Consider the following 25424-nt stretch of genomic DNA (forward strand, 5'->3'; position numbering starts at 1 on the left):
TGGCTGCAAGGATGAATACCTTACACCTTCTTTCCAGTAAAACAATCAAGGCCTTCCTTTAATTCTTAGAACCAGGTCATCCATACCTATTGTCAGTGGACACACTTCATTTTCTCTTAAGTCACAAACAAAATAATCTTATAAGCATCATAACTGTAACAGTATACCCTTAATCAGAAGTAACTTCATCATAGAGTAATAGAGATGTATAGCACAGAAACAGAACCTTCAGTTCAGCTCGTCCATGCTGACCAGATATCCTAAATCAATCTAATCTCGTTTGCCAGCATTTGGCCATATCCCTCTAAACCCTTTCTGTTCAAATACCAATCCAGATGCCTTTTAAATGTTATAAATGTACCAGCCTCCACCACTTCCTCTGGCAGCTGATTCCATATACATACCACTCTTTGCATGAAAAAGTTGTCCCTTAAGTCGCTTTTAAATCTTCCCCTCTTGCCTTAAACTATACCCTCTAGTTTTGGACCCCCCCGTCTGAGGAAAAAATCCTTGGCTATTCATCCTATCCATGCCCCTCATGATTTTATAAACCTCTGTAAAGGTCACCCTTCCTTCTTCAACACGCCAGGAAAACAGTCCCAGCATATTCAGCCTCTCCCTATAGCTCAAACATTCTGGCAACATCCTTGTAAATCTTTTCTTTCAAGTTTAACAACATCTTTCCCATAGTAGGGAGCCCAGAATTGAATGCAGTATTCCAAAAGTGGTCTAACCAATGCCTTGCATGACATCCCAACTCTTCATCGCAGTGCATTGACCAATAAAGGCAAATGTACCAAACGCTTTCTTCACTAACCTGTCTACCTGTTACTCCACTTTCAAGGAACTATGAACCTACACCCCAAGGTCCCTTGGATCGGCAACACTTCCCAGGATTCCACCATTAAGTGTATAAGTCCTGCCCTGAGTTGCCTTACCAAAATGAAACACCTCAGATCTATCTAACATCTGAGCAAAAGTACAAATACGAAAGTACTTTTTTCTCTCTTTCCAAAGGCTGTTTGATCTTCATATTTCCACAAATTTACTCTTATTTCAGATATTAGCACCTTTGAAAGCATGGAGTGAACAATAACAAAAATTGAAGATTTTATGCATTTCATGATAAATTTTCAGAAGTTTTAAGAAATCTTACTTGAACTCATCTGTGACATTGACATGGTGCATGTTTTCGATGACTTGAATATCTTTTCCTGAACAAGCAAGCTTGCTGCAGGTATTACAGTGGAAGGTCACTTTGGAAGGATCACTTTTTATTATTTTTGCCAAATTCTTCCTCCTTTTCAATCTGTGTTCCATGATGTTCTGCCACTGCCTTTCTACTATCTGATCATTGGAAAAGAAAATGGCAATTATACAACTGTTAAACAATGCTCTATGTTACACTTAAAACCATAAGAGATAGGAGCAGAAGTAGTGCATTCAGCCTTTTGGTCTGCTGCATCATTCACTGAGATCATGGCTGATCTTCAACTCTGCTTTACTGCTTTTTCCATTTAATCTTTGATTCCCTTACTGATTAAAAATCTGCCTATATCAGCCTTGAATAGACATAACAAACCAGCCTTGAAAGCCCTTTGTGGTAAAGAATTCCACAGATTCCACCACCATCTAAGAAAATATATTTGTCCTGAACTTCGTCTTAAACATCTGACCCCTTATTCTGAGATTATGCCTCTGGTCCCAGACTCTTTTACAGGAGGAAACAATCTATTTGCATTCACCCTATCGAATCCCTTAGGGATCATGTATGTTTCAATAAGGTCCCCCTCAATTTGCTATATTCCAATGAGAATAGGTTCAGCTGACCCAACCATTCCTCAAAAGACAATTCGTCCATTCCAATGTCAGCTGAGTCAGCCATCTCGGGACTGCCTCCAATACCAACGTACCTTTTCTTAGATAAGGAACTTAAAGTTGGTTACAGTATTCCAGCTGTGGTCTGACTAGTGCCTTGTGTAGCTTTAGAAAAGCCTCCCTCCTTACAAACTCCATTCGCTTTGAATTAAAGGCCAACATTTCATTTGCCTTCCATATTACCCGCTGAATTTGCATGCTAGCTTTTGTAATTTATGCATGAAGATGCCAAAATCCCTCAATTCTTTAACTTTTTATAATCTTTTGCCATTTAAATGATAATCCGCTCCTTTTCTTTGCTAAAATGCATAACCTCACATTTCGCCACTTTATATTCCATCTGCCAAGCTTTTTGCCCACTTGCTTAACCTGTTGATTTTCCTCTGCATCCTCATCGTCCATCCTGTCTCTGTGTCATCCACAAATTTGGCTTACACTTACTTTCTTTATCCAAGTCGTTTGTTTTGTAAATAGTTGTAGCTCCTGCACCAATTCCTGTGGCACTCCATTAGTTACAAGTTGCCATCCCGAAAGTACCCGCCTTCTCCCAACTCTTTGTTTTCTGCTAGTTAGCTAGTATTTTACCTCAATGTCATGGACTCTTGTCTTAATAAGCAATCTAATGTGAGGTACCTTATGAAATGCTTCTTTAAATTTGATTTATATATAGTTACAGTATAAAACTTACACCTCTTAAATTGCTGTTAAGTTATTGTTAATTAAATGAAATTTTAATTACAATCCCAAATTGCATTTGATCAGCTAAATCTCCAATTTATTTGAATTTCAGAGAATTTAAGCACATGAGAACACTTCTTAATTTTCCTGGGCAGTGTGGTTTCATCTTGATGGAAAAGACTAGTCATTCAATGCATACTTTGGAATCGACCCTGTTTACAAATTATACATCAGCTATTTCAGGGCCGTCATGTAATTACTTTCAGATCCACTTTTTGGAAAGAATGCATCCCACAAAAAAGTATCATCAACTCAGTATGTGCTAAATTTTTAAAATGTTATTCAGTTTTCAAACTCAATACCTTCAATGTGAAAACAATCAGCTTTTGAAACAAAAAATACCCAAGCAGAATGCCAACAATCCCCACCAAAAAGCACTGGGGAGAAAAGCTAAGCAACAAATCACTATTATGCTTTGTGCAGGCAGACTGGGAAAGAAAGAAAGTTACTAGCATTTGAAAATTCTCTGACAGTTTTGTTTTTGTTGCTTTACTGCCTGTAAACTGAAGAAACTATGAAGAAAACTGGCATTATTTTTGATTATTGGCTATTAGTTTGACCGAAACATGCCACTGTAAAATGTGAAAGCCGTCTTGATAGTTTACAATTGTGCAATTCCTGTGAAGTGCCCGGCCTAAAGGCACAATTCATTTTTGTCAATTGCATTTGCAGTGTACACCAGATGAAACAGCTGCATCAGATACAGTGGAGAAGTCTACACAACTGACCTTATTCAATAAATGTTTTTCATCACATGTATTCCCTCTTGTAAAAGCCAGAACAAATGAAAGGATAAAAATAACTTACATTTTTTGGCAAATTTCAAAATCTTAGTCTGTTTAAATCTCAAGAGATTATGACAATTTTAGATCCATAAGCATTGTTGTCACATGGTAAATTTGGCAGACAATTTGCAGACAGTAAGATCCTCTAACAACAATAAAATAACAAACAGAAAATCAATTTTAGTGATATTGGTTGATGAATAATTATTGGCCAAGGTCCCTGCTCTTCTTTGTGTTGTGCTATATGCAGAATTTTATATTCATCTGAGATTGCAGATAGAGCCTTTATGCCATCTCTGACAGTGTAGCTCTCTGTCAGTACTGTATCAAAATCTTAGGTTGATGATGTGCACTGGGATGTGAACTACAACCTTCTGAATCAGAAATGATTGTGCTAACCACTGAAATTTGCATGTATTCTAGGTTGTGATTGCTGACTGCAATAGTCGTTGAGCACACTAACATTAATGAGAATTAATGTGTGCAAAAAGCCCATGGCAACATATATAGGGGAGGAGACGGATTTTACAATGGCCATAGTATGTACATGATGTGGAGGTGCCAGTGTTGGACTGAGGTACACAGAGTTAAAAATCACACAACACCAGGTTATAATCGAACAGGTGTATTTGGAAGTACAAGGTTTTGGAGCGCTGCTCCTTCATCAGGTAGCTAGTAGGACACAGATATAAATTCCCCCACAGGACTTCTACAGTTACAGTGTCTGATCAGGTGAAAGTTCAACCCATTGCTCATTCTGAAGTGTAACTTACCATATATACTTGAGTAAAAGTCAATCACATGTAAAAATCTACTGCAAATTTAACTGATCAAAGCTCATTTGGAGTGGAAATTCAAATTCAAATCACTAAAAATATCATCAGCATTCAGAAAAAAAAAGGCACAAAGAATTCATCTGTGAAATACTTCTTCTAAGTACCTGTTTTTTGTAATCGTCTTCTGGCATTTCCTGCACTTTTTGAATTGCTGCATACATCATTGACTCACGATAAACATTCACACTCTCACGTTCAAGAACTCCTGACCCTTCGTTTGCTACTAAGGCATAAGTGCTATCATCAGACCGTGCCCTTCCGCGAGCCTGCAATATTAACGGCAGAATAAATGTATGTTTTGAAAACTCTCAGTGAGATGAGACATCCTAAAACTATGTATTTCAATGATTTGGAGATGCCGGTGTTGGACGGGGGTGCACAAAGTTAAAAATCACACAACAGCAGGTTATAGTCCAGCAAGTCTAATTGGAAGCATTAGCTTTCGGAGTGCTGCTCCTTCATCTACCTGATGAAGGAGCGTCGCTCCGAAAGCTAGTGCTTCCAATTAAACCTGTTGGACTATAACCTGGTGTTGTGTGATTTTTAACTATGTATTTCAATGAAGAGAAAGGTCACAATGACAATTGCTCTGTCATAAACCTTGATTTTTTTATCTTGCAATGATTTCTTATGAATAACAAGAATAACTATATAATATCAAAACAACATGCAAGAGAGTAACAAAGTGGACTGAGTTTGATTTCAAATATCCTTGCCTGAAATCAGTGAGGTTATAATCCCTCATTATGGGGTTGATAACCGTACTGTCCATCTTAAAAGTTATGTCCAAAGCATTTGCATGCTTCAGGTAACAGATACCTTTTAATAAGGAAATCAGATTCCCTAGCTAATCAGACCTTGATAAATATCAATTTTTAGGTAGAAATTGATTGAATCTTCAAACATAATCTGGACCAACTCCCCCACAATAGACCTTGCTCCAAAGTGTATCTTGCTCTTGTTAGCTCTGGCCAGGTTTACAGTCTTCAGATTGATGAGCAGCAATGGGATGCCTTTTTGGTCTATTGCATTTCATCTACCAAGTTCAGTCAGAGGATTGACTTGGACTCTGGAATGGTCAGCAAACCAGCATGCTCTGCTTCTCTTGTGAATGGGTTAAATATATATGGCTGAATAAGACTGTCCAACTAGGGTGGAAAGCACTGAGGATTGAACAGATTAAAACAAAGCACCAATCATTTGTGGATTATGGTATGATTTTAGGTGAATCAGGGCAGCGATGTTGCAATTTATGTGTTGAGTTGCGCCACAATCTTTATGGAGGATAAGAGAGGGTGTGTATGGCAATAGTAGGGTTTGACACTATGGATGGACAAGGAAAAAGTTTGAGAATTTTAAAATCCACGCATTTCCAATTAGGAGTCATGAAGGTCAATGATGACAGGTATCATGGTTGGACAGGATTTGCTGCAAGTTAGGATGTGGGGAGCAAAGTTATTGGCACCACAACCTTATGGAGGATTGATGATGGGAGGCTGGTTAGGGAAATGTTTGAATAGTCAATCTCGAGGTAACAAAGGCATAACAATTTTAACAGCTAGCAGGATGAAGTAGGACCGAATTGAGTGATGATACATTTGGAAATTGGTGGAGTCACTGGCTAGGGAGTACAATTTGCGTGGGACTGAAACAATTTCCTTTGGTCTTCTCAATAATTTGCTGGAGGAAATTTCTATTCATTCAGTGCTAGATATTGACAAGCAGGTAATAGAGTTAAAATGAGACTGTGGAGAGGTCAAGTAAGATGATGCTGAGGTAGGGCTGGGTGTTGTCATGCTGTACAAGTGAAACTGACAATGAGATTTTGGATTATGTTGTCATGGGGCAGAATGTAGATGAGAAATAGGAATGGAGCAAGGATAGGTCCTTAAGGGGGCACTGGAGATAAGATTTCAAGAGTGGGAGTAGAAGCCATTGCAGGTGATGCTTTATTTCAACCAGATAAACAAAATGGAACCAAGGTTGGCAGAGTCCCTGGATAATGTTGGAGAGGGTACTGTCAGGATGGAATGATCAAGCATATAAAAGACTGTATGCATATTGAGAGAACAAAGAGGCATAAGTTTATCTTTGTCTCAGTCACATCAGATATAATTTAGAACTTTAACAATATGTTTTAGAATTGCAGCAACGGTGTAAACTTGGTTAAAAATATTCAAACATGGGATTTCTAAGAAAGCTGGATACAAGTTTGAGAGAGGACACATGTTCAAGAACCACATAGAAGGAGAGCACATTGTAAAAGCAGTGATTCAGCCATTTCATTTCTATACCCTCTTCCTACATAACTGTAACAATTTTTCAATGCTGAATTAAAGACATATGCTCTCAAAGACACATGTCGTAAGGATTGTGTCAAAAATTCAATATGGTGCAAAACTACAATGTTTAATCTAACACATTCTATTTCAAATAAACTTACCTGAACCATAGCAATCTCATTGGTGACTAGACCATAACGGATTACAAAATTACATTCTTTAATGTCTAGACCTTCTTCAGCTACAGTAGTTGCAATCAGCAGGTTAATGTCTCCATCATGGAATTTATTCAGCACCTCCTTTTGTTCGTTCTATTTAAAGAATAAAGATATTGGAAGCTCAGAGGTAAACAGTTCATGAATATAGATTATAGCTAATATACCTGAAATTTAGTTATATACCCCTATATATCTATACTCACAATTATCTTTAAGAAGATGTCAAGCTAGGGATAAATTCATCACCTCATAGACCCACTATTGATTTTAGCAGCTGAGGAGGACATTAAAGCAGAATAATGATATGCTGACTAATTATGACATTGAAGTAGAAAAGAGTGATTTTTTTTGGTTAATACTCAACAAATCATTATGTAATAGTTAATCATGATGTAATTAGATTATGGCCTAGCTTATTTCTAGGCTATTCTATTGTAAGTAAAATCTAATGTTGTGCAAATTCTGGGAGTCTTAATTTCCCTCTTAATTAATATGGAATTCTGTTTTTCAACAAATAGAAGAATTTTTAATAAATTTAATATATGCAAAAAAACATTTACAGTAGAAAAATAATGTTTAGCCATATACTACTCATTTTTAGGAGCTTTAAGCCACAGTTAAATTAGGTCAAATTTGAATGAACAGCATTAAATTAATCTCCAAGGCCAAACCTTTAATGTTTTACATGTAAAACTATAGCCATGCTTATAAAAGCTATAATAATGAGATCATTTTTACACCCTGACAATGTAAATTATTGAAAAAAGGATACTATGCTGTGCATTTTTTAATTCACCTCCACATAAGAATATTTAAACAAATCTACAATAACAAAATACATAGAGAGGAAGTTTAACTGAAACTACCTATATAATAGATTTTTTTCAGAAATTACAATTTGTACTTTTCCATCCCATCTCCATTTGATATAATGCGATTCCATAAAAAAGAATGTACAATAAGGAAATGGAGCAGAGAGTGGATCAGTACTTTATTGAGATTCCATTTAACGTTTCACAATCCCTATTTTTTTTTCCGCAGCATATGGGCTTCATTGGGAAGATCAACATTTATTGCCCAGCCCTAACAAGTGGTGATAGTGAGCTACCTCCTCGATCCACTGCAGTCTGTCGGATGTAAGTATATGCAACTTGCTGTCAGTAAGGCAGCTCTACAATTTTGATCCTGAGAAGAGGAAAGAAAGAGTGATGAAATTCCAAAGCAGGATGGTGTGGTTTGGAGGGAAATTTGTAGGTGCGTTCCCATGTATCTGTTACCTTTGGCCTACTAGGTTCATGTGTTTGGAAGATATTATTGAGGACACTTTGGTGACCTGTTGATGTGCATCTTGTAGATGGAAAACATTGTTGCCACTGTGCATCTGCAGTGGAGGGAGTGAATATTTATGTTTGTGGATTGGGTGCTGCTCAAATGGGCTGCTTTGTCTTGGAAGGTGTTAAACTATTTGAGACTTGGTGGATTTGCACGCAACAGGAGTATTCTATCTGACTTGTACCTTCGAGATGGTGGACAGATTTTTGGAGGATTAGGGAGTGATTTACTTGCTGCAAAAGTCCCTGCTCTTGAATTCACAACTACTCTAGTACAGTTTTTGACCGATGGTACCAGGATGTTGACAGTTGGAGATTCATTGATGGTAATGCTTTTGAAAATCGAGGGGTGATGGTCAGATTCTCTTGTGTTGGAGATGATAACTGCCTGGCATTTGTGTGGCACGGGCATCATTTGCCACCTATCAGCTCAAGCCTGAATGTTGTTCAGATCTTGCTGTACACTGGTACAGATGTCCTACATATCAAATAAGTAGGGAATAGTGCTGAACATTATGCGATCATCAACTAGCACCCTCACTTCTAAAAGAGGGCCGTTGATGAAGAAAATGAAGATGGTTGAGCCGAGGACACTACTCTGATGAACTGTTGCAGTAATGTCTTGTGATTGAGATAACATACCTCCAACAACTGTAACAATTTTCCTTTATGTTAGGTATTACTCCTAACATTGGAGAATTTTACCCCTGATCTCCATTGGCTTCAATTTTGCCAGAGCACCTTGATGTCAAGGACAGTCACATTCATTTCCCCTTTTGAGTTTAGCTGTTTTGGCCATGTTTGAACCAGGGCTATAAAGTGGTCAGGAGCTGAGTGTCACAGGTACAGTCCAAAATGAGCATCAGTAACCAGGTTATTGCTGCTTGATATTACTATCGAGAACACCTTCCATCATTTTATTCATGATCAAAATGAGGCTGAGAGAGTGGTGATTGACTGGATTGAACTTGTCCTGCCTTTTTTTGGACAGGACATGCTTGGGAGGGATTCCATATTGTCTCGTGGATGCCAGTGTTGCACCTGCACTGGTGCAGCATGGCTAGCAATACAGATAGTTCCAGAGTATAAGTCTTCACTGCCGTTGAAGGATTTTGTCAGGGCCCAGACCTTTGCAGCACCAATGCCTTCAGGCATTTTTTTGATATCACAGTGAGTTGTATTAAATAGCTTTCATGATGCTGTGCACCTAAGGAAGAGTTTGAGATGGATCATCCACTTGGAAGTACTGCTTGAAAATAATTGCTGATGTTTACCCTTGTCTTTTGTGTTGACTCAACTCTTTCATTTTTGAGGATTGGTTATTTGTTGAGTTTTTAGTTGTTTGATTGTTTCCCACCATCCAAGATTGGTCATTGAAGGAGTGCAAAGCTTTCATCTGATCCATTGTTTGTGAGATCACTTAATTTTGTCTATTGCATGCTGCTTCAACTGCTTGGCAAATAGGTTTAGCTGTCTTGTAGTTTCATGAAGTTGACATCTCATTTTGAGGTATATCATACTGCTCTTGGCATGTCCGCTTGCACTCTCCATTGAACCAGACTTGATCCCCTGGCTTGACGATGATGATAGAATGGGGGAGATAAGTCAGGCTATAAGTTTACAGATTGCGGTTGAGTACAAAGTTATTGTTACTGAAGGTTGCCAAGTTTTAAGCTGCAAGATCTGTTCTGAATTCTGTTAAGCACAGTGGTGGAGCCAGTGAACATGATGGAAAATATGCCAAGTGTGAAAGTGGGACTTCATCTTTTCAAGGACAGTGCAGTGCTAAAATTCCATAGCGGAGTTGAATATTTGTCCTCAGGATATTAGCCTAGAGTTCTAAGTTACTTGATCTTACCACTACACCACGATTCCCTATATGCATAACTAAGTAGTTTGTATGAAGTCAAAATAGGGAGGAATTTTCCCCTCCCTGGTGTGGCCAGAGTAATAATTAAAAGTATGATAAAATATTAAGAGAATTCCAAAAAAAAATCAAGAATCTAAATGTTAAGAAAAGGTTTTGTGATTTGCCTCTTAAGCCTTAAAGGGGAACTTAAGAATCTTGCCATTGAGCAAAAACTTCCTTACTTTCATGCATTAATAACCCAATTTGTCTTATTCAATGTCACTTTTAATTCTCCTCTTCTTCCCAAAATGTAAATCAAAGTGGGTGCCCAGGCAACTGCAGCTTGCCTATTGCTTATCAAGACAACGATCCAATTGTTTCTTCACCATAATGCTGCTGCATGCCTTATGGCCACAATGTACTTTGGCTCTTTATCCATGCAAGTCAGCACAGTGAGGACACCAGTCTCATTATGCCTGCTCCAAGTGCACTTCACGTACCACTTCAGCCCTTAAACACTTTACTTCAGGGACACGTAGAACTTACATTCTGTCAGGCCACTTTGTACAGGGACACAGATGCATCCCGTGTATCTGCACACGATGCATCTTCTAGCCCTTGGCTTTCTTTCTTAGTGCTCACTCACTTTACGCTTAATTGGAGGCTACCAGCTTCTGACTACTTCGTATTGTTTTCTTAGCACACCTTCACTAACTTCAGAATTACCAAATCTGTGCAGCGTATGTTGTTTTTCAGCATACAGGATTTTTAGTGCTCATGTTCACACTTCCAGCCTCCATGGCTTCAACTGATTTTTAGTGGATTGGGAGAGGCAGATAGTTCATCACGTTGGGGAGGACTGAACCATAAAAGGGGTGAATGAGGTGCTTTTCCTGCGAACTTTAAGCCCCAAATGCCTCTACTCTTCAAAAATCATCTCTTCAAAAACTTAATTATTACCAAAATGTACTACACATTTAGTGACAGTAAATTCCGTCAGCTACTTTCTCCTTGATGGCGCCTCTCCTGATGTCCCTGAAAGGTTCACATTGAACATGTAGAAAGTTCTGCACATGGACACATTGTAAAATACCCTGCCAGTGAAAATATGGTGGCATCCAAATAAGCACAGTAAACATGGGTGAACGGGATGGAATGACATCATTGGCAAGGGGTACTTCTCATGTACACTTCCCACATATACACTGAGTATTCTGGGGTGTCGGCAGATCTCTTATCAACATTCTTTTGATCCACAGAAATATTTACTGTATCTCCTGTTCTAATATTGTTTTCGGATTTGCTCTCTATTCCCTCCAGTCCAAATACAAATCAGTAATGCAAGTGATAAATAAAAATAATCCTAAAATAGAACACCTGCTGAACATTGTTATCCATTGAGAAAGTACTTTTAACTATTACTGTTTCTCCACTTCTAATTCTTATTTACTTCAATCTGCTCACCTCGAATGCAGTAATCTTAATCCTCTCCAAAAGTTCCAGTATGAAAGTTTGTCAAAAGTTCTCTGATACTCTACATAAGTAACTTCCACTGCCATTCCTCCATCCATCATACTTACCCCTGCCTCACGACTCTTGATCTGTGATATGCTTATAAAACATGTCACACATTACCTGATCTTATATAATACATCTTACTTATGTTACTAATGTATTTTAAGTCCTGATGTTTCCTTCATTGATTCAGCATTAATTTTTAGTCTGATTATGGTTCTGTTAAGTACCTCAGGATGTTTACTAAGTTAAAGACACTATTTAAATGTAAATTTCTGAAATGAAGAATGAATCCAATATGTAATTTGTAAGAGTTCTGAGATCACTGCAAACAAAGTTGACTTCATTTTTGAAGAAAGCATTTTACCTGCGTCATGTGTTTGAACTGACTGTTATTGCCGGCTCCAGTTAAGTAATGAGCCTTAATTCCAAATTCCTTAAATTTCTCATTCTCTTCTATCCACTCATACAGAGCATGTGCATTTTGGCGTGTCTTTGTGAAGATAATGCCTCTTGAGTTTCGTTTTCTGGAGAATTCTTGAAGAATAGTTGTTCGCAATTTTGTCAATTTTCCATTTTCATTCTCAATCTCTCCAGCAAGAATCTGAAGCTTTTCTTGTCGTTCTGAAAAACAGGATATTGTTTTTAAAATGTTAAATCCCTTCCAATTCTGTGAGGCCAATTATTACTCCTGAATTTCCGATATATACTTAAAGTAATTGAATTTCATCATTAGTTAACATCATTTCCTAAAATTTACCTTTGAAATGTTGATGTCAAGCATTATTAAGCAGAATATACTTGAGTTTGACCACTAAACAAAACATCTTCATTGAAACCAATAATTTACTTTTATCATATTCATAGATTAGCTACTGCATTGACATGGGGAGAAAGTGAGGTCTGCAGATGCTGGAGATCAGAGCTGAAAATGTGTTGCTGGAAAAGCGTAGCAGGTCAGGCAGCATCCAGGGAACAGGAGAATCGACGTTTCGGGCATAAGCCCTTCTTCAGGAATGAGGAAAGTTTATCCAGCAGGCTAAGATAAAAGGTAGGGAGGAGGGACTTGGGGGTGGGGCGTCGGAAATGCGATAGGTGGAAAGAGGTCAAGGTGAGGGTGATAGGTCAGACTGGGGTGGGGGCGGAGAGGTCAGGAAGAAGATTGCAGGTTAGGAAGGCGGTGCTGAGTTCCATGGATTTGACTGAGACAAGGTGGGGGGAGATGAAATGAGGAAACTGGTGAAATCCGAGTTCATCCCTTGTGGTTGGAGGGTTCCTAGGTGGAAGATGAGGCGCTCATGACATGACATGACAATTTTATTTCCTACATCAACAATCCTTAGGTCCAGGAGCAGGAGTAGATCATATGGCCCCACAAGCCTGCTCAGACATTCAATGCAATCATGACAGATCTTCTGCCTTCAATCTACTTCCCTAGATTTTCCCTATAATAACTCCCTTACAGGCCAAAAAAAAAAATATCTATCTCAGTTTTTAATATACCCGACGATGGAACATCGATGGAACATTAGATTGGTTCAAAACATGATGAAAGTATTAAGTAGCAGGGAGTTTTGCGGACTTAAAGCATGGAGCAAAAAATAATCAATTGCTTTTAGGAACCTTAGAGAGAGAGAGTTTAACTCAGCAAATATTTGGCAAAGGAAGGGTTATAGAGGCATAGAGTTATACAGCACGGAAACAGATCCTTCGGTCCAACTTAAATGTACCAACCAGATATTCTAACCTAGTCTAGTCCCATTTCCCATTTGGCCCATATCCCTCTAAACCCTTCCTATTCATATACCCATCTAGTTGCCTTTTAAATGTTGCAATTGTACCCACCTCCACCATCACCTTCCGTATGCTTTCCTTTATTGGTCAGAGTATTGAGTATAGGAGTTGAGAGGTCATGTTGCAGCTTTACAGGACGTTGGTTAGGCCATTTTTGGAATATTGCGTGCAATTCTGGTCTCCTTCCTATTGGAAGGATGTTGTGAAATTTGAAAGGGTTCAGAAAAGATTTACAAGGATGTTGCCAGGGTTGAATATTTGAGCTACAGGGAGAGACTGAAGAGACTGGGGCTGTTTTCTCTGGAGCATTGGCGGCTGAGGGGTGACCTTTTAGAGGTTTATAAAAGCATGAGTGACGTGGATATGGTAAATAGATAAAGTCTTTTCCCTGGGGTGGGGGTGTCCAGAGCTAGAGAGCATAAGTTTGTGGTGAGTGGGGAAAAATTTAAAAGAGAATAAGGGGCAACTTTTTCATGAAGAGGGTGGTGCGTGTATGGAATGAGCTGCCAGAGGAAATGGTGGAGGCTGGTACAATTGCAACATTTAAAAGTCATCTGGATGAGTATATGAATAGGAAGGGTTTAGAGGGATATGGACCAAGTGCTGACAAATGGGACTAGATTAGGTTAGGATATCTGGGTGGCATGGATCGAAGGGTCTGTTTCTGTGCTGTACATCTCTATGACTCAATGGCCTCCTCTGGCTGCTCATTCCTTACATGCACCACCCTTTGCGTGAAAAAGTTGCCCATTAGATCCCTTTTAAATATTGTCCCCTCACCTTAAACCTTTGCCTCCAGTTTGGATCTCCCCTAGTCTGTGAAAAAGATCTTGGCTATGTATCCTATCCATGCCCCTCATAATGTTATAAACCTCTATAAGGTAACCCCTCAGCCTCCGATGCTCCAGTCAAGACAGCCTCTCGTTATAGGTCAAGTCCTCCAATCCTGGCAACTGTTGTAAATCTTTTCTGAACCCTTTTAATTTCACAACATCTTTTAAAATGGAATGGACAATTTCCTATTGTTTTCATAAGTACGCAGTACATGTGTCAGGTGCCACGTAGCCACAGAGGACACTCATCCCCATAAGTGAGTTCTCTCATTCAATATGATTAGTTGAAATCAAAATCATAATTAGCAGATTTAAAATGGGATACTAAGCCATAATCCCTTGTTTTAACCTATGCTGTTTGATTCGCAGAAATAATTTTCTCTTCAGGTAATTATCCAATTCTCTTTTGAAGTCATAACTGAATCTGCCTCCACTGCACTCTCAGGCAGGGCATTCCGGTTCCCAATCATTTGCTATGTAAAATTTAATTTCTTCATGTTACCATTAACTCTTTTGCCATTCACATTAAATCTCTATCCTCTAGTTCCTGATCCTTCAGCCAACAGGAACAGTTTCTCTCTATATATTCTCACTAATTATCCTTCATGGTTTTGAATACCTTATATCAAATCTCCTCGCAATATGTCCTTCTCTAAGAAGAAAAGCTCCAGCTTCCAACTTAGTAGACTCATTTCAGTTCAAAGGTACTTGAATTATGTGGTTTTCACTCCAGGGAGGTTGGTAGAGGATGGAGCTGAGTGGGTCAAAACCAAAAGTAGATCCTAGGTTGCCATGGGGAAGGCCAAATGCTGAGAACAGCTGGTAAGACTGCCTGCCTCAATTTCCTATGATTTTATCCCAGCTGTAATAAAAGCAGTTAGGTCCTCTATCCCTCACATGATCTCATCACCCCATTCATTCCCCATTGGCTCATCATCTTCATCAGGACAACCCATGGCCAACTCATCACTCTTCAGTGCCCATTCACCCAGTACACATGATGGCATCCAGCACACATGATGGACATAACCAATAATCCTAATTAACAATGCGCAGAATTGGAACATACCTTCCACCATCATTTAGCATGCTTGGCTGAGAACCCTTGCCTATAAAAGCATTATCTCAGCATGAAATCTGCTTTAACACTGAAATAGATTATTGACTTCGCTTGATTGCCATTTTTAAATGAAACACTAAGTTGTTCTTTCCTTGATCTCCTGTCAATGTCTCAATATTTATTTGCACAAGATTAAAGAGACGTAAACTGTTTCATTGACACTTGTGCAGGGTTATAGAAGCAGCTGTATTTTTCAAAGAAGACTTTAAGTGGGTTCTTTTATTCTCTCAGTAGTTCCATACTTACCATTGTTGTCATGTGTCTCACTGATTAAGTCCACAGTGCATACTAGATGAATGGGTATAGAAAGAGCATGAGATGGCATTGAGTAGGCACAGGGAGTATGAAGGGCCTATGGCAAGTGGCTGGGTGGCACAGGGAAGACCTTTGAACTTATACAAAAGATTTGCAAATGAAGACAATAGTTTATGGCTTGTTGTGAAGAGCCATAAACTGTGAATGCTGGAGAAGCTGGCCTGACTGCTTGAAAATTGCAATGGGCTAGGAGATGCCACCCCACATTCAAGTTGACTAGGTCACGAGTGTAGGTTGTGAACATGCTGTTATCCCACATCAGCAAGAATAGGGCTGGGAATCCTGGAATTGGTCCCGCTCTCATTTTTAAATGGCTCCAGGGTCATCCTGATTCGATGAAATCCAATGCCGTGTCTTTATTTATAAATCCCACTATGCCGTATTGACTACTTTTCCCAATGTGTCCTGTCACTTTCAATAATCTGTCTGCACATATCCCAAGTCTCTTTGCTTCTGTAACACCTTTAGAATTATATTCTTTATTTTATATTACTTCTTATCACCTTCCCAGCAAACAATATCACCTCACACTTCTCTGTATTAAAATTCATCTGCCACCTATCTGCCCTTTCCATAAAACTGTCAATGTCTCCCTGAATCTGTCATCCACTTCACAATTATTCCAAATGCTGTATCATTTACAATTTTTGAAATTATGCCCTGTATTTCCAAGTCAAGGTGATTGATGTAAATAAAGAGAACCAATGGGTACCCTGGTGTATCCTATATGTCTGCAGCCAGTCTGAAAAACAACTGTTTATCATTATGCTGTCCTCATAATATTTTGTTTTTGTTGCATGCATCCTTGCCCCTTGCATTTATATGTCCCCAACCACATCACTATTATCAGCGGCTCTGTAGACAATTCTTAACTGAATCTTCCATCGTTTCACGTGTTCAACTTAGACACATTACAGCCTTCTGGATTCAACAGGAGTCTAACAATTTCAGACCACAATTTCTTCAGTAATTTTATTCCCCTTTCTTTTCATATTTTGAACTTGTTCTTCACTTACTTTTGATTTTGGATCTGAACCATTTATTGTTGTTATCATTCTTGTTCTCCTTCTCAGACGGGCCCTTGAGTCCAACGCTGACCTTCTTCCACCCCAGAATTGAGGAGCTTGATGCAACTGAATAGTCCAATGTTGGATCTGCAATGCTGTGCCGCAGGTTGGACATGTGGTGTTTAAGGAGGCAAGAGGGTGTGATGCTCAGAGATGCATGAGATGGTTAGAACCTTCATGGATGCTTCTCCTCCAGTTGGATGTTTTTGGACAAGGCATCCCCAACAGTTACTGTAGATAGTGCAAATTTTCAGAGGTTTTGAGGGTTTGTTCAAAACATTTTCTCTGCCCTGTGAAACTGCTTGCGTGACAAAGCTTAGAGTAAAGAGCTTGTTTTGGGAAATATGTGTCAGGCATTTGGTCAATGTGGCTTGCCCAACTCAGTTGTTTGACAGGAACCTGTGCCATGGATATTGAAGATGGTGGCTTGAAAAAAGACACTGATATTGGAGCGTCAAATCTGCACGGGGATTGGTTGGATTGATCATGTTGGAATGGAGTTGTGCTGAAGTGATGGGAGTGGTAAGCAGTGGAATGGTTGAGGAGATCCTCAAAGTGCTCTTTCCAATGAATGGCAGCTGGCTGCATCTCTGATCTTTACTCTTAGCTTGTTATGAATACCTCCTCTGTCTCTGTGCCATTTCTACTTTTTTTTTGCATTGTCTCATCAACTCTTCTTTCACGTAATTAAAGTTGTGTGTCTTCACAAAGCTTCTCATTAGTTATTGTTCTATGCTTCCCAACTGATCTACTTAAATCTATTACATTTCTATCTTTCCCCTTTTCTGACAAAAGTTCATCAACCTGAAACGCTAAACAAAAACAGCAGTTGTGCGAAAAGCTAAGCAGGTCTGCCAGTATCTGTGAAGGGAAATCAGAGTTAACATTTCAGTTCTGGTGACTCTTCCTCAGATCTCCTGGAATCAAAATGTTAATTCTGATTTCTCTTCTCAGATGTTGCCAGACCTGCTGAGCTTTTCCAGCAACTTCTGTTTTTATTTCTGATTTATAGCATCTGCAGTTTTTTTTTATTTTTAACCTGAAATGTCAAATCTGTTTCTCCCCTCCAAACCTGCTAAATAATTTTTAACCTACTCTGTTCTTTTCATTTTATCCTTTGCTGGTAATTAACTTAACCCAATTTATTTCCACAACACAGTCACTCTTAATACAAAAGAGTATTAAAAACTCAAATTCAGAGAGACAAGGTGAATTCATTTCCGTGGTTCCACATGATGGCCACTTGGCAAACACAACTATATCACATCACAGGCATGAGGTACATCAAAACTAGGTGCTTTTTCACATGAAACTAAGAGGAAAAGAGTTTGACTGAAAGTCTTTGCAGGAAAATCTTATACATACTTTAGTGTGTACATCAACTTTTTTTAACAATGTAACAGAGAGGATTAATGACTGTAATTTGATTTGATGTGTATACGGACTTCCAAAAGGTTTTGTTAAATGACCACATAATTGAGCAAGGTATTATCGGGACAGGTAATATCATACCTTAAAACTAACTAAGGGACCGCAGTTAAAAAACTAAAGAAAGCCTATACAAAAAAAAAATTAAGTTGGGAAGAGTGAATATGACTGGGTAATTAGCTTATACATGAATATTTACTAAGCTTTTCAACAGTATGCTACAAATTAAAGGGAATATTACCATTAAAAAGACCGATAAGATATCTATCAGTATCATCCAGTTTTGACTTTGGTACATCGTCATCATCATCCATGACCTTCTTCCTTTTCTCATCTTTATAGAAGTCTGTGAGATAATTATATGCATCGATCATCCTTATGGTATCATTAATCATCAGGGCATCATTGTATTTTCTTAAATGCTCTGCACAGACACGTAGTTTCCGATTATTCTCTTTGGCTCCTGTGGAAAATGATTCACAATACGTGTGTATGAGTAAGCTGAAGTCCAATATAGTCACTCATAGTTTTCTAAACTGTAGCTACCCAATGAGGCTAAGATTAGCCTCATTCTATACTGTTCAAAACATGAGATGACAAAGGCCCAAAGTTGGTTTGTGACTGTACAAAGATATTGTGGTTACTGCCCCTAATGTTTAAGAATACTTGTGTGTAACCCTAGCACACCTACTGTACATAAGAGGGCTTGGGGTTAGCTCAGTTGGCTGGATGGCAGTCTAGTGATGCAGTTAATGCCAAAGCATGGGCTTAATTCCCATACCCACTGAGGTTACCATAAAAGTCCCACCTTCTCAACCTTTCCCCTCTCTGAGTGTGGTGACCCTCAGGTTAAACCATCAAGAGTTATTTTCCTCTTTCTGTATGACCGTTTGGGACAATGGCAAATGATCTAAACTAGAATTGGAATTACAGAATTGTTCTGGCACAGAGGGACATCATGCTACCTATCATGGCTGTTCTCAGACCTAGAGCTAATCTCCTGCTTTACCCCATTTTCCCAAACAGTGCCCTCTTGAATACCTTAATAGAATCTGCCTCTACCACACTCCCAGGCAGTGCATTCTATATCCTAACTATAGGGCAACCTCAAATTATCCAAACAACATGGGTGGGGAGTATAACTCAGATAAATGATATTCAGATAATCGAGTTTGTTCTATACTCACTAGTGAGGAAAAACATTTTTACACATCACACTTGGTTCATTTTCATATCATTTAAACACATGTCTTCTTGTTCTTCTATTCTTTTATGAGTGGGATCAGCTTCTCCCTATTTACTCTATCCAGCCTATCTAGGTTGACACGGCTGTTAAGAAGGCATATGATTGAATTTCGGAACCATGAGGTCATACTGCAGCTGTACAAAACTCTAGTGTGGTTTGAAGTATTGCGTACAGTTCTGGTCCCTGCATTACAGGATGTAGAAGCTTTGGAAAGGGTTCAGAGATGATTTACTAGGATGTTGCCTGGTATGGAGGGAAGGTCTTATGAGGGAAAGGCTGAGGGACTTGAGGCTGTTTTCATTAGAGAGAAGAAGGTTGAGAGGTAACTTAATTGAGGCATATAAGATAATCAGAGGGTTAGATAGGGTGGACAATGAGAGCCTTTTCCTCAGATGGTGATGGCTGGTGCGAGGGGACATAGCTTTAGATTGAGGGGTGATAGATATAGGACAGATATCAGAGGTCTTTCTTTACTCAGAGAGTAGTAAGGGTCTGGAATGCCCTGCCTGTAACAGTATTAGACGTGCCAACTTAAGGGCATTTAAATGGTCATTGGATAAACATATGGATGAAAATGGAGCAGTGTAGGATAGAGAGGATTCAAATTGGCTCCACAGGTCGGTGCAACATTGAGAACCGAAGAGCCTGTACTTCATTATAATGTTCTATGTTTTGAAAACCTCTTCTTCTATCCAAGAACAATTGCAATTTGCTCATTCATGGAACCATTCATGTAAATTGTTTCTGCACTCACTGCAATGCATTCCCATCTTTCCTATAATGTGGCACCAAAACTCTATGCAAATCGCCAGCTGAGGTCTAAAAGTGTTGTCTGAGGTGTTTGAAAATAGCAATGGATTCACCATTCAGCCTCATTAGATAACATTCCAGTTGCTACCAACATGTGTTTCATTTTGAGGTGCTTAATGGTATCGTCTACCTGTTTTACTAGACAAGAAAAGTAATATAGAAATTAGGGTGATGTAATAGGACACAGCCTGAATTTTGAGGTAAATTGAGAAGATTGTGTATCAAGAACATCCATTGCACCGAATGGTCTCAATACGTCTCAGCCAAATGTCAAGGGTTTTGCTTTAACTATTATTTTTGTGAGATGAGGAGGATCAGGAACGTTCATTCTGAGCCAGAAAGAAAGTGGGAACAGGCACTTAGTTCTTGATTTGCAGATGCAAATATACAAATGCCTATTTCAGTCATGGTTCCTAGGTGCTTATGCTTGTTTAAAATTCAGTCTTTAGCACATTTTTAATGTATATTTTGTGTATGAATGCCATGCTCCCACATAATAATTAAATGTCTGTATGAGAATAAAAAATATCTAACCAAGACATCCACTATGATGTATTATTGATGTTTTCTCATGCTTTCTAATTTTGGATACATTTCTCCATTGCTTGAGTACAATTATAAACATAATCTTGAAATTATAACGTGTACAGTGAATAGCTTATCTAGCAAAACTACTTCATACAAAACCTTGTGAATATTTTGGCTGTGATGTCACAGAAGCGTATAAAACTTAGAAAAATATCAACTATGATGGTTAAAAAGAGAATTTGATATTTAAGCATGAGGCAAATGAACTCAAGGGGAACAAAAAAAGGCTAGGTAGGCAAGAGTCAAAAGATAGAATGAGTGATATGCCTAATAAAATGATCGAATGGTTTACTTAAGTTTCTACAAACACACAATGCTCTTTTTAACCTGATTTCTCTTTCTGCACAATCCATTGCTCATAAGACTGCGTGCCAAAATCTGACGTGGGTTCTCGTCCAAGGTATGTGTGAATTTTTGTCATCATTTCTTTGATTTGTCCTCCAAAGGGATCCTTAAAACCAAACAGAATGAGAAATCAGTAACTTCGATAAAGGGTCTTTAACATGTACTTTGTGATAGTTGAATGTCATTGTCTAAAATATGATCTACTATGTGTCTACATCTGACAACAACACCTTCTGTCTCTATTGAATGGGAAAATAGTATCTATTAGGACAGCTGACATAATTTATGGAGGTTTGAATGCTGTGTATATTCCATGTATTATTCTGGGAGAATGCTTTAAACAACAAAATGTACAGATATTGTAATTTTAGAGTAATGGCAGAAAATGTTGATAACACTCAGCAGGTCAGCTTGTATCTATGGAGAAACAAAAATATTTCAGGTCAATGACCCATTTCAATGTCATTGTACTAAATATTAGTTGGAACTGGCAACAGAATGCAAAAAAAACAATAAAGCCCTAGTTGTTTCCTTTTTGGGATCAGACGGGAATTTTCCAGATTTCATTCTTTCTTGCTAATTGATTTGGGTTTTTAAAACTTGTTTCTTGCCTCTTCCAGGAAATCACTTGATTTTTCACAGAAGGTATTGTAATCTATCATTGTGAGGGTCAGACTGAATGCAGAATTCCAAATGAACAGTAACAGAGATTTGTTGCATACCTTTAATAATTTTGGACCAATTTTACACCAAACCAAGCTCTGTTACTGTTATTATTCAAACAAAAATAAATGTTACTTATATTGACTTCCAGAAGTAAATATTTGTACTTTTATTCTTTCTTCTGCAATCTCCATCTTTTTCACAGGATCTTTCACTTGGTCTTTCAGTTGTGCATAATGCTCCTTAACAGTCATTATTTTGTAGGCATCTAGGTTTGCACAAATCTAAAAATCAAAAAGAGAAAAAACTGTTAAACTCATTGAGGAGCTGAAAATGTGTTGCTGGAAAAGCGCAGCAGGTCAGGCAGCATCCAAGGAACAGGAGAATCGACATTTCGGGCATGAGCCCTTCTTCAGGAAGGGTTTCTTCAGCCCTTCTTCCTGAAGAAGGGCTCATGCCCGAAACGTTGATTCTCCTGCTCCTTGGATGCTGCCTGACCTGCTGCGCTTTTCCAGCAACACACTTTCAGCTCTGATCTCCAGCATCTGCAGTCCTCACTTTCTCCTAAGCTCATTGAGTTTACTTCGTAATATTTCCTTGATTTGCCCTATTAAGCTTAATGCACCTGCACTTAATTTGTCTGAAACTAAATTGTACTCCTGTGCTGCATCAGTGTAGCACTTACATCTCTTTAATTATATTTATTTATTTATTTGTTGCTTAATCCAAGTTGCCTTTGAGAAGATTGGGGTTGGCTGCCTTCTTCAACTACTCTTGTCCCATTGATGGAGCTATACTCACAAAGCTGTTAGGGAGGGTGCTCCAGGATTTTGATCCAGTCAAAAACCCAATGAGTTCTGAAGCAAAGTCATACTGGACTCAATATTTTAACTCTATTTTCCCTTCCACAAATGCTGCCAGATTTGCTGAGTTTGTGCAGCACCTTTATCTCAGATATCCAGTATCGTAGTATTTTACTTTTATTATAGAGCAATCACAATCCAATTGAATGACTCAAGGGGCTCAATTGCCTACTGTTGCTCCAAAGTAACTGTTTTCAGGATAATTATTTAGTAATTAACATTGTTCAATACTGCTTGCAAAATAGATATATACTTGATCACACCCTAAAGCAACTAACTCATAGGCAGAGTTTTGTTGAAACTGGCATTTTGGCCAGTGGCTTAAGGAAGTGAAACTGATATGCCAATCTAGTTACTTTATGGGGCTACTTAAAACAAAACCTTATCAAAAAAAATTGTAGCTCAATAGAAACAAGAGGCTCTCTAACAAGTTAAAAATGAGTCGACCAGTCTATTAATAGAAACTGATTGAAGATTTTGTTTCAAAAGAAACAGAAGACCACAGCAATTTTCAAAGCAATAGAGGTAAAAGAAATATAATACAACTAATTGTGAAGTACATAATATCATCATTAACTTTTAATTAAAAGCCCAGAAGGGGACAAATATTACTCCTATATTTTACTTTATTTGCAAATATTAGTAAAATTATTAAAACAAATACCAAGTGCTGAGAGTTATGTACATGATGTTTTAGGATTGTTAAAAGGCTTAAGTCAGATTTTAGGATAACATTATTATTCCCTTTCGATATTCATTTTCTATCTTTGTATGAAGCAACTTCTAATGTTAGTATTTTCTTCTGTTTACCAACATGTTTGATTAATTTCACAGATACCATGCTGTTATCTTCAGCAATGTGCATTCACATGCAGACCTGCTAAGGTAGGGGATCTCTTTTAAGAGTTGTTCCTTATTGTTGAAGATGGACAAAGAATAGGTTTCAGATAATTCCCATTCATAAAGGAAAGAAGTAGGCAGAACAAATGTAAACTCTTACTTGTATAATGTGCGATTCTGCATTTTTTCTATTCTTTGCGCCACCTACACCAGGCGATGCTGTCAGTCCTAGGATCTGTGGAAGTGAGACTTGTACAATTCCTTTTTTATTGTTCAGCTTTTGTTCAATGTATCTGGTCATTATGCTCTTGTACACTCCTTCTTTCTGAGTGTGGTGGCATTCATCAATTATTATCAATGAAAAATCTGGTAAGAACAAAGTGTTTATATCATTTTACAGAAACTCACATTCTCAGAATATAAAATCTTCAAAAGCATTAATTGATGTACAATGTGCAACTTCTTTTATAAATATGGGGGATTTTTTTCTCTTCAGTTCCCAGCAGGTAATCTGGAGATACAGATTTTCCAGTTTAGAATATAAACAATTTTCAGTCTATAGTCTAGTTTGCCAGGTTACTGCTTTGATGGCAAATTGCAAATTTATATCAATGACTGATAGTTTTCTTCGACTAGTACAAACAGAATAGCAGATAAATAAAGATGACATAGTGGTAGTGTGTCTATGGCTGGATCAGGAGTCCTGGGTTCAAGTCCTCCTTAGTGTATAATAATATCTGAGTAGGTTGCTTGGAAAATAGGTTAAAATGCTAATAAAGTTGAGGCATGCTCTGTGTTCTTGCTGAGATGTAAATATTTTTATTTGGAATTGTATCGTCTATTAAGAATTAGTGATCTTGTTGAGGAACTTTGCAGAGACCAGCATGCCTTGCAAGCTTTTCCATTCATCAAGTTTAATAGGTAGTAAAATCCCATTTGTCCATTGATATCCTTCCCTAAAATTCAGGATGGAACACTGCACACAAGAAACACAAATTTGTGATATCTGCCACGATAGTCAAATATGGAACACATACTGTCAATGCATGGAAATATGCATGGCTGGGAATAAGTAATAAACTGACTTTTGATTGAGGGGATCAAAGTACATCACACATTGCATTATTTATTGTAATAAATCTTAACAGTCAATTTGTAAACAGCAAGATCTCATTGACAAAGATTGTACAAGTGATCAGAAAACCCGAAAGAGCTGTGGACACTGAAAATTATAAACAAAAACAGAAATTGCTGAAAAAGCTCAGCAGATCTGACAGCCTCTGAGTTCTGAAGAAGGGTCACTCGACCTGAAACGTTTCCTCTGATTTCTTTGCACAGTCTTTCCAGCAAATTCTGTTTTTGTTTATGATCAGATAACCTGTTTTGGACAGCGGTGGTTGAGAGGTAAATGTTGGCTAGCACACTGGGGGAAACTGCCTACTTTTCTTCAAATAGTACATTGTCTATGTCCACCTGTGGGAGTAGATGGCCCTCTTATAGTGACTAGTATATTCAAGTGGTGGCTCAGATTATGAGTTTGCATCTCGAGGAGTGGGGGTGAAACTTTGCCCTTTTAGTGATAACACTGTTGTGTCTGAGCCAAGACGGGGCTAACAAAACATTCAAATGAATAATGAAGCTGCAATGTGGACGATACTTAGATTACATCCATATTCTAAATGCTCTCCTTTATATTACCTACATAACTTGATTACAATAGGCTTTTATTATGTGCAATCAGTTAGAACAAAGCTCATCAAACATTCTTTTGCAATTTTGAAGTATTTGTAATCACTGTTAAGTAAGGTTGAGCAATTGAGACAACAGTATGCATTTTACTTATTATTAAAATAAAGCTAATGCTTGAATAGCAGTTTACATAGCAATTGGATTTTTATTTTTGCAGTTTACTAGCTAATTTATTGATGTCTACAAAACTCAATGTAGTAATTTTCAAACCAATACGAAACCAAGGTCATGAAGACCTTTGGTCTGGAATGTTATTTCTAAAAGGCAGATGGGAGCTGTTAAATCTTAGGGAAGGTGGCCAGTTGTACTTTAGCAATTTTTATGGATTAAT

At 38.1% G+C, this 25424-nt stretch overlaps 1 protein-coding gene and 1 long non-coding RNA gene across 3 annotated transcripts in view; one reads left to right on the forward strand and one right to left on the reverse strand.

The window, feature by feature from the left end:
- ifih1 (interferon induced with helicase C domain 1) overlaps positions 1-25424 on the reverse strand; it is a 123854-nt gene that overhangs the window by 4031 nt on the left and 94399 nt on the right. Inside the window, exons 7-14 of the mRNA XM_087989098.1 lie at positions 23505-23710; positions 21809-21925; positions 20961-21084; positions 18231-18452; positions 11800-12056; positions 6681-6830; positions 4342-4503; positions 1157-1347 (exon numbers count right to left, since the gene is read on the reverse strand). Of these exons, the coding sequence (XP_087845224.1) occupies positions 1157-1347; positions 4342-4503; positions 6681-6830; positions 11800-12056; positions 18231-18452; positions 20961-21084; positions 21809-21925; positions 23505-23710 (1429 nt within the window). The remainder of the gene's footprint in view (positions 1-1156; positions 1348-4341; positions 4504-6680; positions 6831-11799; positions 12057-18230; positions 18453-20960; positions 21085-21808; positions 21926-23504; positions 23711-25424) is intronic.
- The window catches only part of LOC122551635 (uncharacterized), an 80535-nt gene continuing 78004 nt past the window's right edge, over positions 22894-25424 (forward strand). For both annotated transcript variants that reach the window (XR_015757695.1, XR_015757696.1), the window contains exons 1-2: positions 22894-23029; positions 23339-23389. This is a non-coding gene — a long non-coding RNA (uncharacterized LOC122551635). The remainder of the gene's footprint in view (positions 23030-23338; positions 23390-25424) is intronic.

Source organism: Chiloscyllium plagiosum, unplaced genomic scaffold (genome assembly GCF_037043375.1).
Source record: "Chiloscyllium plagiosum isolate Xiang-an unplaced genomic scaffold, Cpla_swu_hap1 HiC_scaffold_7, whole genome shotgun sequence".
NCBI lineage: Eukaryota > Metazoa > Chordata > Chondrichthyes > Orectolobiformes > Hemiscylliidae > Chiloscyllium > Chiloscyllium plagiosum.